Here is a 17,901-nt window from a genome sequence, read left to right on the forward strand (position 1 = left end):
GTCATGTCTGACAGTCATCTTGAAACTGTTCATGGGTGGCCTGTCCAGTGTCATCTTCTTTGTTTCAAGTACAGTTAATCTTCAGTTCCAGGGTCAATTTGTTCCTATTTCCTTGAGATGAACTCTCAGAATTGTGTAGGACGGAGCAGCTTAAGTCGTGCCTATAGTCTGGTCATGATGTAATCAACTTCTTCCAGCTGATGGGGTTCCAGTGTTAAAGGGTATGGCTCAGAAAATGGTCTATAGCCCTTGCGTGCTAAGTCACTTCAGTCGTGTTGAACTCTTTTCGACCTCATGAGCTTAGCCTGCCAGGCTCCTCTGTCCAAGGGATTCTCCAGGCAAGAATATTGGAGTGGGTTTCCATGCCCTTCCCAGGAATCAAACCCTCATCTCTTAAGACTCCTGCATTCACAGGCAGTTTCTTTACCACCAGTGCCTCCTGGGAAGCCCAAGATAGCCCTTGTGAGGGAACTAAATATCCTCGACTTTAATGACTGAAGTATTTCATCTTTTTTTCCAAAATTTAAACTTTTTGTTTTATATTGGAGTACAGCCAATTAACAATGTAGTTGGCAGTTTCAGGCGAACAGTGAAGGGACTCAGCCACACATGCACATGTATGCATTCTTCTCCAAATCCCAGTCCTGTCCAGGCTGCCACATAACACTGAGCAGACTTCCCTGTGCTTACAGCAGGTCCTTGTTGTTATCCATTTTAAATACAGCAGTGTATACATGAACTTCCCAAGCAAAATTTCATCTTGTTTGACTGTTTTCCTTTGCTGCTGCATTTTTCTCATTTCTCTGATTAAATCTATTCTTTGACTATAAAGGCCTCCAACTAATCTCAAGTTCACATGGTTACCTGTACTTCTGACCAATAGGCTATAAATCAGAGGTTCCCAGGAACCCTTCTTCTTGGGTCTGATTAATTTGCTACGTGGCTCACAGAACTCAGGAACGTCACTAGATTATGGTCATGTTCTGATGACCAAAAGAATGATGTCATTTATAATTATTTCATTGTCCTCAAGACCTGTTGAACTCTGAATCTGGATTTAGTCACTAGGGCTGCATGGTTCTTTGTATCATCTGTCTCTGCCTCCTGAACCTCTTTACCATCTCCAGAAGCTGAAGCTGAAGGTATGTTTAGAGGGGTATGTTCCCAGGAAGATAATCAATGTGGAGTCCAGGCTGATGACATCAAATATACCAAATCTGTCTCCGTGTTCACTTTGTTCTGGCTCCAGAGAAATAAAACAGTCACTGTGGAATGCCATTCTGTATACCTAAAGCAGAAAGGGAAAAGAAAAATTGAAGAAACCAGTTTATACATACAAAAATGGAGGTCTACTCTTTCCAACTTTCCAGTCAAATATGGAACCTCCTACCCCTTGAGAAAGCCATGCATTAGCCAGCCCCTGGCAGAACACACCTGAGGATTCATTCTGCCAGTAACTCAGTCACACCTTCCATGAAATCTGATTGTTTACCATGTGCCAGGAAGAGGGAAAATATTAGTGAACAAAGCTCACATATTCACAGGGCTTCTGGGTTCCAGTTCAGAGCTTGAAAAGTGGGCAGTGGAATTCCTCGGGAGGACCACAGACTCGGGAAGAGCCTTGGGGACTGTGACCACCCCCGGACCCCATGGAGGCACACTTGAGTGGAAACACCATCCGCTGCCCCAGAGGAAGCTGGAGTTGACTCCACCGTGTTGAACAACTGGCACTCAGACTCTGATTGTGAGTTACATTAGGAAAAACAGGCTAGTACCTTGAACTCTCCCGTATCAGAGATCCTGTCCCTGGTTTTGTCTTTGGTCTGAAGCTTCTTCAAGGCCTCTTTTTCTCTGGATACGGAGTCTAGATCTTCGGTTTTGGAACCAAATCTAAGTAGGTAAAACAAAGAGATTTACTGAAAAAAAACTGATGTCACGCAAGTCTCACCATTGCTCATCTTGTAAGGCAAAGGAGAGGAAGAGATGGTTTCTTTCAGGCATAATTCTGAAATCACTGACATTCCATATGACATCTGGGAAACTCTTATCACATCTCAAAGTTCAAAATTCTGATTTTTTTTTTTTTTTTGGTTGTTGCTGTGTCTGTGTCTTATGGGGATTTTAGTTCCCCAACCAGGGATCAAACCCATGTCCCTGCAGTGGAAGCATAGAGTCCTAACTACTGGACCACCAGAGATGTCCCTCAAAATTCTGAATCTTGTACAAATACCTTTATGATCTACTGATAGGTTTCATATCCTGAAAGTCCTCACGATTCCCTCATTATAAGTAGTAGTCTTTCCTAAAGAGTCATACCTGTATTTCAACTTTTCCCTCTGCCTGAAAGTCTCTTCCCACTTCTCTCCTTCCTCTCAAAAATGCCCGATTTTTCTCTATGATCCAGAATAGGGTAATGTCTTCTAAGAAGACATTGTTATCCCATAGGTGCATGCGTGCTTAGTCATATCCAACCCTTTGGGACCCCCATGGACTGCAGCCCACCAGGCTCCTCTGTCCATGGGATTCTCCGGGCAAGAATACTGGAGTGGGTTGCCATTTCCTTCTCCAGGGGACCCTCCCCACCCGGGGATGGAACACGAGTCTCCAGTGTCTCCTGCATTGCAGGCAGATTCTTCACCTCCTGACCCATTGGGGAAGCGCTAGTCAAGCCAGAAATCCCATTTTTCATCTGTCCTGCTTATCATTTTTTCATTTACGACATATTATGCTATTGGTTTGTTTTTCTTAATAACAATGTCAAGTCCCTTTTTGATTACCTGGACTCTTGACTCTGGAACCCCAATTTCTTCAGCAAGTTGCTCTCTGGAGTCAATCCCAGGATAGGGGTTTTCTGTGAACGCGTTCTTGAGAGTTTGTAACTGAGAGGAACTGTAGCTGGTACGACACCGTCTGTCTCTTCCATCTGGAGTAGGGGTAGGAGTGAAGGTAGAGAAACATTTGGGATGAGCTTACATATTCGGACGAGGAACCCAAACCTCTCACCATCTAACCTGGAATCTGTTGCCACTCCTTGAGAAGGTTATTCAGGTAGAAGGTTCTAGAAGAGTGTGTGCTCAGTAGCATCCTTCTCTTTGTGACCCATGGACTGTAGGGCACCTGGCTCTTCTGTCCATGGGATTTCCCAGGTAAGAATACTAGAGTGGGTTTCCATGTCCTCCTCCAGGGGATTGTCCCAACCCAGGGATAGAACCCACGTCTCTTGTGAGAAGCAGTAGTGTTTGGCTGAATTGCTAGACTCCAGTGCAAAAAAGCTAAGACTCAGAATATCTGGACCTTGTGGGGAGAATTTCCAGGGGCCACGTTGAACACTTTGCTCCTGGGATGCCCTGATCAGGAAACCCTGAAGGAGGAAACATTTATCTCTTACTCTCCTCTTATAAGGTGGAGAGAGGAAGAGATGGTTTCTTTCAGGTGGCGCCACTCTCAAGAGGCACTTGCATCCCAGGAGGCTCTGGTGGGGAGCAGGGCTGGAGCAGGCTATTTACCTTGAATCTTCTCTTTAGGGGAGGCGTGGTCTTTGCTTGAGCCTAAGTTCTTCTTGGGTCTCTCCAGGAATCCATGCCTTGCTCTTCGATTCTGAAACCATATCTAAGAGAGGAAAAGAAAACGAGAGAATTAAACATGTTTATTTCATCTCAGCCCCGTTGCTGCTCTTCTCCAAGGCGAATGATTCTGGGACTTCCCTGGCAGTCCAGTGGCTAGGACTCTCTGCTTCCACTGCAGGTGGCGTGAGCTCAACCCCTGGTCAGGGAACTAAAATCCTGCGTGCCATGACATGGCCCCCAATAAGAGGGGAAGGCAGTGATTCCTATGAACCCTAAACTCAGGATTATCACTGATGCTGGTCACATTCAACTAAGCCTTAGATCAAGGCTTAGCATTCAGCATCTTCATGACCTGGTCCCAACACAATTTGCTATAATAATCTTTTTTAAAAGGTTTTTTATAGAGACCATTTTTAAGTCTTTATAGAATTTGTTATGATGTTGCATGTGTTGTTTATCTTCTGGTTTTTTGGCCATGAGGCATGTGGGGTCCTAGCTCCCTGATGAGGGGTTTAAAACTACACCTCTTCATTGGAAGGCAATGCCTTAACCTCTGCACCACCAGGGAAGTCCCCTGTAGTAATCTTTTTAAGTTAATAAATGGATGCTGTAATTATTCTGCTTGTAAGATCTCTGTCAAGCCTGAATCTGCAACTGCATGCCTGGGCTTCCCAGGTGGTACAATGATACAGAATCTACCTGCCAATCCAGGAGACATGGGTTCCATCCCTAGGTCGGGAAGATCCCCTAGAGAAGGGAATGGCAACCCACTCCGGTATTCTTGCCTGAGAAATCCTACAGAGAGAGGAGCCTGGAGGGCTACAGTCTATGGGGGTTGCAAAGGGTCAGACACAACTGAGCACAAGAACACCAGTCTGCTATTCCCAGGTCTGCTAGAATTCATTGACAGGAGAAGGTTAACCGTCACATCATCCATCATTCCTCTGGCATCTTACCGTGCCATCAGACACTTGCCTGTATCTGTGACCACATCACCTGTGATGGCCTACTTGGCTTTTACACCCTGGAATAAGTGTGTCTTGCAGCCACCACACCATTCCTCTTTTCTGAAGGTGCATCTGCACATTTCTCGCCCACTCCCGGGAGCTCCTTCACTCTTAGTGTCCACATTCGTGAAGGGAGGTTATGAGCAACATTCTTGGCAGTTCATTCTGAGGGTCAAGCAAAGCGCTCCACTCAATGCCCTTATCACACGGGCACGTGATACGTGCTCAGTGAATGGTTCCCACTCCCCTTTTTTATATTTTATTTTTTATTTACTTGACTGTGCCAGGTCTTAGTTGTGACACATGAGATCTTTAGCTGTGGCAAGTGGAATCTAGTTCCCTGACCGGAGATCAAACCCAGGGCCCCTGCCCTGGGAACGTGGATTCTTATCCACTGGCCCACCAGGGAAGTCCCTCCTTATTGTTGAATAGAGGTTTCTCCCCAACAACTCTCTATACAACTCTCGGTCTCACAAAAGGCCGAGACTTCCCTGGTGATCCAGTGGTTAAGACTCTGAACTTCCACTGCAGGGGGCCCAGGTCTGATCCCTGATTGAGGAACCAAGATCCTGCATGCCAGGCAGCATGGCCAAAAACTTAATTAAAAAAGGAGAATCACAAAATGCTATGAATATTCTCACAATTACATTATTGCAAACATCCTAAGTTATCTTCCTGGCAAAAAAACCAAAATCCTTAAAATGATATGCTGTCAAATGTCATGAACATTCAGGTTTAATGCATATTGACAGACTGTCCTCCAGAAACATTGTACCAATTTCAGTTAATAACTTTTGCGATTACTAAAATTTGGGGGGGGGGGGAGATTTTCACTCTCCTTGAATTTTGAGGTGTGCATTCTCAAAAAATTATGCAAATGGAGTATCTCCTGCCATATCAGTAAGCAAGGATGTCACATTCATCAGTGATTCCAGACCTCCAAGGCACTCAGAAAGGAGAAAATACCTGGAATCTAACAGACTGCAGCCGATCCTTAGGATGAGCCCCAAGGGAGCTCAGAATGTGAAAAAACACAGGATACTGGTCACACAGCTGGGGTGCGTATGAAAAGGATGATTTCAGCGAGCCCAGACTCTTGTGCCTTCTCATACATAGGAAAGCGCTAAATTCCTTCACTTGAGATATCCGTTTTTTTTTTTAAATCACAAAAATCCTTTGGATGTTTAGACTACTCGCCCTTTGTTGCAACTTCTTTATAACATGGGGGTTCCTAGGTGTTGCTACTGGTAATGAATCCGCCGGCCCATGCAGGAGACACAGGAGTTGTGGGTTCAATCCCTGGGTCAGGAAGATGCCCTGGAGAAGGAAACGGCAGCCCACTCCAGTATTCTCACACAGAGTCGGACATGACCGAGCACACGTATAACCCGGCTCCTCCCTCTTCCCCTATCGCCTCCTTGGAGCAGTTCTCTCGGTTACTTGAGATGCTGCCTTTTGGGCTTGAAGTCCTAAAAATTCCACTGAGTAAAAACCTAACTCTCAACTTTTAGGTTGTGACTGTTTCTTAAGTTGACACAAACACCTGTAGCTATGTCTGCCTACATCTAGCTCGGAGTCTTAGCTACTGGGCCACAGGTAAGTCCCCACCCCCCCATTCCCACCCCAAGTTTCTGCTTCTCGTCCTGGAGATCTGGAACTTGGGGTGTACCTGGATCCTAGACTCTTCAGTGTTGATCTCCACGGCAAGTCTCTGTTTGGCAGTATAGCCGGGGTAAGGGTTTTGGCTGAACGCCTGGACGAGGATCTTCAACTGCTCTTCTGTGAACGAGGTGCGGCTGCGCCGACACTTTGTCGCCACGGTCTCTGGGGAAAGAGAGATCAATAAATCGGAGGAGAGAGGCATTAAATTGACCACTGTGTGTATTCACGCTTCAGCTTGGCGCTCGTCTCTCATTTCCTCCTTTCATTTTGAATCCACCAGAACCCAGAACCCTTAAGCGCACAAGGGTGGTGATTCTTGAAGCTTCCTTAGTTGACCCAAAGGCCATGACTAGGGACACAATGTCTTCTGTTTAAAAAAAAACAAAACATGAAAAAGTGATGTGTCCCGATCCTATGTGATCAAGAACAATGTAAGTCAGGAAGATGCGGGTGATGTCATGACAATGATGGACATTTGAACTCAAAGAGCACCTGTGACAGGTATTGTTGAGCTCCTTTCAGGCTTTCTGGTTAGAATTCCTAGGTACAAATGGACTCATTTTGAAGCTCATTGCCCTCAACAAATAGGGTCCGATTCCAATTTTTTTTTCTTTTGGCCTCACTGCATAGTATGCAGGATCTTAGTTCCCCGACCAGTGCTTGAACCTGTAACCCCTGCAGTGGAAGCACCGATTCTTACCTGTTGAACCACCAGGGAAATCCCCCTACAAATATTTTTTAAAACACTATGAAGCGAACACAATTCATACATTCAGTAGTGTCTTCAAATAGGGAATAAAATCATGTTGCATGATTTTAGATATGATACAGCTCATTAAAATAGCCAAATCTGGAAAACCTGGGCTTTTATTTTGGAACACGAATGAATTAGGCTTGGTAAACTAAATAAGATGAGAAGAAAAGTTACTGTGAATGCTAGAGGTTCGTTTGGAGCTGGCCTCATACAAAGAGGAAACTTAAGAGATTCTGAGTTGCTTTGGTTGATACCTCACAGAAAAGAACATGCTGGATCATACGGTAGTTCTATTTTTGTTTTTTAAGGAGCCTCCACACTGGTCTCCCAGGTGGCGCTGGTGGTAAAGAACCCACCTGCCAATGCAGGAGACAGAAGAGACAAGGGCTTCATCCCAGGGTCAAGAAGATCCCGTGGAGAGGGAAATGGCAACCCTCTCCAGTATTTCTTGCCTGAAAAATCCCACAGACAGAGGAGCCTGGTGGGCTACAAGTCATGGGGTCGCAGAGAGTCGGACACAATTAAGTGACTAAACAACAACAGTAGGCAGTTTTAACCCCAAATCCATTTCTTTGTAATGGATTACAAAGAATAATTTGCAATTCTAACCCCAAATGCATCTCCATGACATTTTTCAGAATGCTGTTTTGTAGTAATAGCTGAAGCAACTGAACACCCATTGCTAGGAGAATGGATAAGTAAAACCTGGTATATTCCCCTAATGGAATTTTACACATAAGACAAAGTAACGCATAAGACAAAGTAACGAGGGGAAAAAATGATGGAGAAATAAGCTAGGTAGAGCAGGAGGGTTGGAGAGAAAATGAATCAGAAGCAGATGAGGTCTCCGACCTCCAAGTGGGCAGATTATATGGGACCTCTTCAGGCCATGTGCCTTTGACTCTTAGTATGGTGGGGCTTCCCAGGTAGACCCAGGTGCAATCCCTGGGTCAGGAAGATCCCATAGAAAAAGGAATGGCAACTCACTCCAGTATTCTTGCCTGGGAAATCCCATGGACAGAGGAGGCTGGCAGGCTACAGTCATGGGGTCGCAGAGTGGGACACTCTTGGTTGGCCGCTAGGGAGAAGAGTTGATCAGACAGTTTGACAAGATCACACAGGCTACAGAGTTGAGAATAGATTGAATCAGGGCCAGGATGGGAGCAGAGAGGTCAATTCTTGCCATAATCCAGCAACGATGGTTTATGTTTAAGTGTGTTGTTAAAGCCAACAGAATTCTCAGCCTGGTTAGGTGTAGCTTATGAATTCCCCAGGCAAGAACACTGGAGTGGGTAGCCATCCCTTCCTCCAGGGGATCTTCCCTACCCAGGGATCAAACCCAGGTCTCCTGCTTTGCAGGCAGATTCCTTACCATCTGAGCCTCCAGGGAAGCCCTATGAGAGAAAGACAAGGTCAAGAATGCTTAGGTTTTGGGCACCAACAATTGATATTTGGTGAGCAAGGAGAACAGGAGGAGGAAGAATTTGGGTCTGAACATAAGGAGTTCCATCTGGGACATGTTGCTTTTGAGATACCTATTACAGAAGAGCAGGCAGTTAGATGCTCAGAACTGAAGTTCAGGAGACCAAGTTCAGTCTAGAGAGAGAAATCCGAAAGCTACTTCAATTCCAAAAACTTCCTGGTCTCAGGACTTTTTGATGACCCCCATTGTTTCTTGGTTTCCCAGGTGGCGCTAATGGTAAAGAACCCGGCTGCCAATAAGAGACGCGGGTTCCATCCCTGGGTAGGGAAGACCCCCTGGAGAAGGAAATGGCAACCCGCTCCAGTACTCTTGCCTGGAGAATCCCATGGATGGAGGAGCCTGGCGGGCTACAGCCCAGGTGGTTGCAAATAGTCGGACACGACTGAAGCAGCTTAGCCCAGCACAGCACATAGTTCCTCTTCCTTCTTCCCATCAATTTTCCCTCCCATCTCCCTTCTCAAAACAACACTTTGTATTGTTCAGTTGTTTTCACCCTCCTCTTGGGTTGTCTGGTTCTTGCGTGCCTCCATCTTTTTGAAATTCCCAGTGCTCAGATGCAGAGAAAACAGCATGCTTTCATATTACATGAGGAATCGATTTTCTCTTACCTAGCACGGTTATTTAAACGCTTGAAAAATGGGACTCCGATACCTTCTCACCAGCCCGTCTGTTTTCAGTCCAATTCCCCTCCCACTCCCCGCTAACCAAGGAAAAGAGCACAGCGGGCTGAAGCGGGAGGAACTTACTGTCTGAAGGACTGTCTTGAGCCATTTGAAAGAGAGCTCCAAAGTCTGATTCCAGCAGAAGGCACGTAAGCTGCACTGGCTAGGTTGCCTTTTATATGAGCGGTCTGTTTGGCCGCGCCCACTTACTTAAGTATAAACCCATCTAATCCAGCAGGGACTAGATAGGATCTTTTCTTCCTTTGAATGAATTATTTATTTACTTATTTTTATTTTGGGGCCGTGCCCCTTGGCATGTGGGATCTTAGTTGCCCAACTGGGAGTCAGACTCACGCCCCCTGCATTTGAAGCAAGGAGTTTTAACCACTGGACCACAGGGAAGTCCCCCGAGGTTGATGATTTATACCAACATCTACACCTGAACGAGTGCATTTTTGAGTAGCATTGGACTTACGCATCTTTTTTCTCCCCAATGTTTGTTATGTACATATTATTCTTTTTGAAATTGCTTTTTCATATTCTTCACTTATCTTTTGAAGTGGTGGCCTTTTCTTATTTAATTAATAACTAGCAGCAGGATTGAAGTGAGGTGAAGTAGCTAAATTGTGTCTGACTCTTTGTGACCCCATGGACTGTAACCTACCAGGCTCCTCTGTCCATGGGATTTTCCAGGTAAGAGTACTGGAGTCGGTTGCTATTTCCTTCTCCAGGGGATCTTCCCGACCCAGGGATGGAACCCACGTCTCTCTCCCAGCATTGTAGGCAGACGCTTTGCCGTCTGAGCCACTAGGGAAGTCAAGCAGCAGGATTAGGGTGAGGCGAATGAGGTTCTCATTTCTAGGGAGCAATATTTAAGGGGCGGATGCTAAAAGTTCTGTGATCAAGACAAATGATATTTGAATGCAGTACTTAAAAAATAAAAATTAATTGCAAAAAGTCCACGTTTTCAAAATGTAAGAATTGTAGCTAGGGACTTCCCTGGAGGTCCAGTGGTTAAGCCCTCACCTTGCAGTGCAGAGGGCATGGGTTCCAGCCCTGATCAGGGAACTAAGATCTCACATGCCACTGGGTGTGACCAAAAATAAAACAACTGTAAATAAAAGCAGGATCCTATCCGGTACTGTCAGGAGTTATGCATCTGAGGGCACATGTGCCGTGACTATAAGGGGCTCTTCTTTGCAATTTCTTCTCAAGGTCGTTGGTCAGTTCTGAGGGAAGCTGACAAGTTCTTTTAATTTTTTATAGTTGTCATCCACAGTAGTGCAAAACAGAGAAATTTTTATTACTCATATATGTTTGTGTGACTCAGGAGGGGTCAGAGGGTCAGGTGACACCACTAGGAGGAACAGTGGTATAAGTGGCACCTTGGGGAACCCTCCTACGCTGTTGGTGGGACTGTAAATTGTCACAGCCACCGTGGAAAACCGTTTGCAGGTTCCTTAAAAAACTAAAAATAGAGCTCCCATTGTTGTTGCTCCGTCACTCAGTCGTGTCTGACTCTTTGTGACCCCATGGACTACAGCACACCAGGCTTCCCTGTCGATCGCTGTCTCCCGGAGCTTGCTCACGCTCATATCCATTGAGTCAATGATGCCATCCAACTATCTCGTCCTTTGTCACACCCCCACCCCCTTCTCCTCCTGCTCTCGATCTTTCCCGGCATCAGGGTCTTTTCCAGTGAGCGGCCACGGTATTGGAACTTCAGCTTTACCATCAGTACTTCCAATGAATATTCAGTTGATTTCCTTCAGGATTGACTGGTTTGATCTCCTTTCAGTCGAAGGGATTCTCAAGAGTCTCCTCCGGCAACCCAGTTCAAAAGCATCAGTTCTTTGGCACTCAGCTGTCTTTATGGTCTACCTCTCACATTCATGCATGACTACTGGAAAAACCGTAGCTTTGACTATACAGACCTGTGTCAGCAAAGAGATGTCTTTGCTTTTGAAGACCCTGTCTAGGTTTGTCATAGCCTCTCTTCCAAAGTGTGGGAGTCTTTTAATTTCATGGCTGCAGTCACCCTGAAGTTAAGTTACCTTATGACCCAGCAATCCCATTCCTGGGCACATACACAGAGAAAGTCATGATTCAAAAAACACATGCACCAGAGCCCGGGTATGTAGATTTATTGACCTTCGTCACAGAAGCATGACTGACTGAGCCATTGAACATGGGACTCAGAGTCCAGCCTTCTTCCACTCTCCAGAGCGCCCGCTGATAACTCGTGGTTCAGAACCCCAGGATTCTAATTACACGTGTGGTCTTTCCGCTGTGATCAGACGTAATGCTGTCTCTTTAGCATAATCTATCTAGGTCCCCGCAATGAGCTATAGGCTCTAGGCATGCAGGCCTCAGTAGCATGTGGGGAGGCATGTGGACGCCAGAGCACAGGCTCAGTACTTGTGGCTCACGGGCTTAGTAGCTTCGCAGCACATGGGATCTTCCCAGATCAGGGATCGAACCTGTGTCTCCTGCATTGGCCGCTGAATTCTTTACCACTGAGCCACCAACGAAGCCCTCTTCGCCTCTTTAAGCCTCTTCTAGGGTTTGTCAAGGATAGATACAGATCTTTAAAGTCTTTCCCACAAATAAGAAAGCTTTAGTCATCTGAGCAGGCAGATTTAACTTATTCCAACTGTTCTTTATAAACTAGTGAGTTTACATTGTAATACCTGATTCACACCCAAGTGTCAAAGTCATGAGATTTCCTCTTTCGCCTGTTTATATGTCTGCATACACATTATACCTTTGATAAAAGTCTCTACCTCTAGATAAGGTTATCAAAATTAAATTTAGAGAAGAGCTCTATTTAATTGACTTAAAAGGTCAATGCTTAAAATTAAATATTTTTTCAATGTGAAAGGAACTGGCTAGAATGAATTTCAGGTTCATGTGTTCTAAGAAATGTCCGATTTTTTTCTTCCTTTCCTGTTTTTTTGGCTGTGTGGAGCCTTGCAGGCTCCTCTAGCTGTGGCGTGAGGTCTTAGCTGCCCTGCGGTATGTGGGCTCCTCCATCCCCCAGCAGTGACGGAGCCTGCTTCCCCTGCGTTGGAAGTCCCCTCGGCATAGGATATAAAGCAAGTGTGAATCAAGCCAGCGCGTGGAGCAGGAAACTGAGGTGGAATAAAACAGAAAGCAGTAAGACGATGAGGACCTTTAAGAGCATGGGGCCAATGCAGTCAGATTTTTTGTAGAGAAGGCATCCTCTTATGCTGTATATTACTTCCATTGTGTATTACTTTTCTGTTTCTGTGTGAATGTTTCCATACATATGTGGCTTAAAACAATGCACTTAAAACAATCCTCACTTTTTAGTGGATCAGGAGTTTTTTAGTGGATCAGTGGATCAGGATCAGCTAAGAGAAACAGCTTAGCTGAGTTGTCTGCTTCCAGGTCTTACAAGATTGTGCTCAAGTTGTCAGTGAGGACCAAAGTCTCAGCGGAGACTGGATTGAGAAGCAAGACACTGCAAAACTCATTCGGGTTGTGGCTAGAATTTATTTTCTTGGGGTTGTAGGACTGAAGGCCTTAGCTTCTTGTTGTCTGTCGGTGAAGGTCACCCTCAGCTTCTACAAACGGCCTGGGTTTCTTATCCTGTGAGCCTGCCAACACGGTCACTTGCTTCATCAAGCCTGCAGAGGAGAGAGAGAATCCAGAAAGATAGGTCTAACCCTGCACACATAATCACATACATCCCACCACCTTTGGAGTATTCTGTATGTCTAGAAGCAAGTTACAGATGTGGCCCCAAATTGAGGAGAGAGGTTGTACAAAGGCTAGAACACCAAGAGGCAAGGATTTCGAGGCCCACACTGGTTATATACATACATATACCTATGTATATATGGATATATTTGTGTGTGTAATGATTTAAAAATTACAGGAAGTTTTCAAAAATTATTTTATTTTATTTTTGACCACACTGGGTCTTCCTTGCTGCGTGTGGCTTTCTCCTGTTGCGGGTAGCGGGGGCTAGCCTTCATTGCAGGACATGGGCTTCTCTTATTGTGGCGTACAGGCTCCAGAGCGCACAGGTTCAGTAGCCGTGACCCGCAGGCAGCACGTGGGATCTTCCCAGACAAGGGATTGAACCCGTGTCCCGAGTTGGCAGGCAGATTCTTAGCCATTGAACTATCAGTGAAGTCCAGGCCATTTTTAAGAATAGCAGAGAAGGGCTCCCTAGAGCCTTAACGTAGATTTATCCATGAACATTCTGTCACATTGCTGTAGCATTCTCATTCTCTCTTTCTTTCCCATTATCCATCAATTTATATTTGCCTAAACCATTCCAGAACATTACACTTACTGTCTCTTTCTTCTTAAATATTTGTTTGCATTTTTTTGAGGGGGTGGAGAAACATTATCTCACACAGCCAGAGGGAAATTTCCAATATCAGGAATTTAACATTAAATCAATAGATACATATGGCTCATGTTACATGCATCATATATAATCCATCATATGCAGTGTTGCGGTTGTTGTTGCTGTTCAGTTGCTAAGTCGTGTCTGACTCTTTGTGACCCCATGGACTGCAGCACGCCGGGCTCGCCTGTCCCCCACTCTCTCCCAGAGTTTTCTCAAATTCATGTTCATTGAGTCAGCGATGCTATCTATCACATGTGATATCATCTATCAAACAATGGATGAAGACCAGATTTGATCTGGTTAGGGAGAAGTTTGTTTTCTTTGGGGATTTAAATTTGGGGATTTAAGTATGGTTTTAGGTAATATATGTGAGTGCCAAATTGAGAAGGGGTGGGATATGATTGCTTGTTTTATGTGTAAACTGGACTGGGTTATGCTACTCAGTTATTGGATCCAATACTAATCTAGGTGTTGCTGGAGGGTATTTTGTTGATGTGCTCAGCATCTGCAATCATTTAGTCCACTGATTATCCAATCTTTTAAGCAAAGGATTTTATTTTGATTGAGTCTTCCTTATCTAATCAGCTGTAAGGCCTTGAGAGGAAAAGTAAGGTTTCCCTGAGGAAAAGTTCAGCTTCAAGCTTGCAGCATTTGTTCCGACTGCAGTTTCCAATCTCTTCTCTACCCAGTGGATTTTGGACTTGCCAGGCCCCACAACCCAATGCCTTGAAATAAATCTCTTATGTTGTTCAGTTGCAAAATTGTGTTTGACTCTCTGCAATCCCATGGACTGCAGCATGCCACGCCCCCCTGTCCTTCCCTATCTCCCAGAGTTTGTTCAAACTCATGTCCATTGAGTCAGTGATGTTATCTAACCATTTCATTCTCTGCCACCCACTTCTCCTCTTGCCCTCAATCTTTCCCAGCATCACAATCTTTTCCATTGAGTCAGCTCTTTGTATCAGGTGGCCAAAGTATTGGAGCTGCAGCTTCAGCATCAGTCCTTCCAATGAATATTCAAGGTTGATTTCCTTTTGGATTGACTGGTTTGATCTCCTTGCTGTTCAAAGGACTCTCAAGACTCTTCTCCAGCACCACAGTTCAAGAGCATCAACTATTTCATGCTCAGCTCTCTTTGTAGTCCAACTCTCACATCTGTTCATGACTACTGGAAAAACCATAGCTGTGACTATATGGACCTTTGTCAGCAAAGTGCTGTCTCTATTTTTTAATGCACTGTCTGGGTTTGTCATCGCTTTCCTCCCAAGGAGCAAGTGTGTTTGAATTTCATGGCGGCAGTCACCATCTACAGTGATTTTGGAGCCCAAGAAAATAAAATCTGTCACTGCTTCCACTTTTCTCTTCTTAAAAAAAAAAAATTAAATCCTTTAGGGGCATTTTATGTACTCTCTAATTCCATTTCTCAATCTGTATGTACCCTCAAATCATGAAAAATGCACTTTATTCTTTCAGCTCCACATTTATGGGGGGAAAATCAGCAATGGTGACTTCTCAGATTGCTTAATTTATCTCTTGGTGGACACTGGAAGCTCTGACATGAGCTTGTTAGTTTCCTGTCATAATTGCTTAGGTCTAGTATTCACACTCTGATCATTTTCTTCTTCTGTCTTCACTCATTCCCTTGACAGTCTCATCTAACCATGACTTGAAATGATAGTGTAAGGTAACAACTTTGAAATTTATATATGCAGGCTTGAACTCTCTCTTAATGTTCAATCATAGGTGAAATGCCTAAGTGACACACACACTTTGTGGTCTCATAAAAGTTTCAAATTGATCATGTTAAAAACTGGAGTCTTCATCTTCCCTGGTTACTCAGTGGTAAAGAGTTCACCTGCCAATGCAGGAGACATGGGTTCAATCCCTGATCTGGGAAGATCCCATATGCTGCGAAGCAACTAAGCCCAGGAGCCACAATGATTGAGCCTGCACTCTAGAGCTCGGGAGCTGCAGCTACCGAGTCCACGGGCTGCAGCGACTGAAGCCCGTGTGCCCTAGAGCCTGTGCTCCACAATGAGAGAAGCCACTGCAACGAGAAGCTCTCACACTACAAATAGAGAGTAGCCCCCACTCGCCAGAACTAGAGAAAAACCCCGCATAGCAACAAAGACCCAGGGAAGCAAAAAAACAAAAACCAAAAAAACCCTGGAGTCTTCATTTTCCCTCCAGGTCTCTTCAACATGTGGCTTCCCCATTTCAGGGGATGGAAAACCCATTCTTCAGGTGATCTAGGTCAACTATACATGAAGGAGACTCAGGGTGGAAGACTCAGGGAAGTGCAGTAGGGCATGTATGCAGTGCATCAAGATGGGACTTCTGGTTTCCTTGTCAGGGTAATTTTTAAGCTACTTTAAAAAAAATCTGTTCCCCTAGAATGCTACCAAGCCAAACTCAGGTTCACTCACTCCATCCACAGCAAAGCCAACCTGACACTGGGTTGTGGCGAATGCACAGCGTTTATCTCAGGGTGAAAACCAAGGAGAATGGGGAGCTCACACTCAAAAGACCTGAACACCTTGATGACTTCAGGCGAGGGTTTTTATTTTTAAAAAACACATTTACTTATAATTAATTAATTAGTATTTGGCTGCACTGGGTCTTCCGGCACACAGGCTCTTCATTGCTATGCTCAGGCTTTCTCTAGTTGCAGAGACTGCAGGCTACTCTTGAGTTGTGGCGGCTTCTCTTGTTGCTGACCACAGGCTCTAGAGCATGACGGCTTCAATAGTTGGTGACCCTGCAGCATGTGGGATCTTAGTTCTCGGACCAGGGGATCGACCCCATGTCCACTGCACTGGCAGGCAGATTCCTAACCCCTGGACCACCAGGGAAGTCCCCAGGCAAGGGTTTTTAAAGACAGTGTTAGCGGAGAGGGTCCCAGGATGCATGATCAGCTCATGGAGAATTTCCTGATTGTTTGGTGCTGAGGTAGCAGGGTGGTGTTCAGGAATCTGACCATCAATCTTCTGATTCCAAGCAGTCTGTGGTCTATGCGTTTGAGGTCAGCAGTTTCCACCTGGTGGGAATTTGGTTTCTATAAAAAAACAACTTAAAAATTGTTTCAGATATTGTTAACTGTCTTCCTTGAGGAGAGCTAAGCTCTTATGACCCTGTCCTACAGATTGACGTATTGCTTAAGTTATTTTCTCCTTCTCTGTTTGACTGCCTCTTCTTTGTTCAAATTGTTGCCTCTTAAAATGATTAGCTGTTGGAGCCCACCGTTTGGAAATCAGGGAGGCCAAGTCAACTAAAGCTGCTGCCACAAACGAGAAGTAGGGACACAGAGAGGTGTGGTGGTGGAGGAGGCTCCACACAGTCCTGCTAGGTTTCGAGAAGAGGCTCTCGGGAATTCGCTGGTGGTCCAGTGGTTATGATTTTGGAGGCACACACTAGTAAGTGGCAGTGAACAGTAGCTGGAAGCAAGGTCTTCGTTTTCCGGATCAGGAGTCCTAACCACTGGACCACAGGGGCCAGCAGTTAGGGCTTGAGTCCCCAGTCCTTGCATGCCTAGTCAAGAATGAATTCAGGCAAGGAGGCAGAAAGTAAAGTGTAAAGTAAAAAGTTTATTGAAAAATACATGCAGAAAGGTGCATGGGCAAACTTAAGAGTCATGACTTTGGGAAGTTTAAATCCTTTACAAGGGGGCAGCTTTCTGGGTCTTTGTCTTCCCTCTGGGTCTTTGTCTTCCCTCTGGCCAATCATCTCACTTTGTACCCCGCTCCTGGCTAAACTGTCTCAGGACCCTCCCCTGGGTGCACACACACACACACCCCCCTCAGCCAAGATGGATCTTGAAGTGAAGGCTTCTGGAAGGAGACGCATCATGGCCTGGTGTTATCCCCTGACTTTTGACCCCAAGGAGCCTTTCTGCTCATGTGCAGTGTCTCCTTTGTCCCAAAAAAGGAGGATACTTTACCCAAACAGGGTTTTACCCCCTTGTCTTTGCCATGACTATTATCTTAAGGCATTTACAAGAGCTTCCCAGGTGGTAAAGACTCTGTCTGCAATGCTGGAGACGCCAGAGACAAGGGTTCAGTCCTGCAACCCACTCCAGTATTCTTGTTTGGGAAAATCCCACGGACACACAAGCCTGCCGGGCTACAGTCCATGGGGTCGCAGAGTCGGACAGAACTGAACACAGTGTACAAGAAACAAAGACTCTATAGTTACCGTTTCTGTTACTTCCATTTTGAAGGGCAAACAGGGGGCTGATTTTAAATGCCTTGACTGGAGTCCACCTACATTTTGTGTCTGGAAATGCAAACAGGAGGCTAGTTGTAAACGTCTAACCTGAAGCCCATCTAGCTCCTACCTCAATTAGGACCCCGAGTTTCCACCGCAGGGATGCGGGTTCCATCTCCG

At 45.3% G+C, this 17,901-nt stretch overlaps 1 protein-coding gene across 1 annotated transcript; it reads right to left on the minus strand.

Moving 5' to 3' along the window:
• Window positions 1-1,791: 1,791 nt before the first annotated feature.
• Window positions 1,792-6,437, minus strand: DUXA (double homeobox A). The gene is made up of 4 exons (XM_065919511.1): window positions 6,243-6,437; window positions 3,507-3,609; window positions 2,778-2,923; window positions 1,792-1,890 (listed from the first exon to the last, which is right to left on the minus strand). The coding sequence occupies exons 1-4, from the start codon at window positions 6,435-6,437 to the stop codon at window positions 1,792-1,794; spliced, it is 543 nt and encodes a 180-aa protein (XP_065775583.1).
• Between the last annotated feature and the right edge of the window lie 11,464 nt (window positions 6,438-17,901).

Source organism: Muntiacus reevesi, chromosome 2, assembly GCF_963930625.1.
Source record: "Muntiacus reevesi chromosome 2, mMunRee1.1, whole genome shotgun sequence".
Taxonomy (NCBI): Eukaryota; Metazoa; Chordata; class Mammalia; order Artiodactyla; family Cervidae; genus Muntiacus; species Muntiacus reevesi.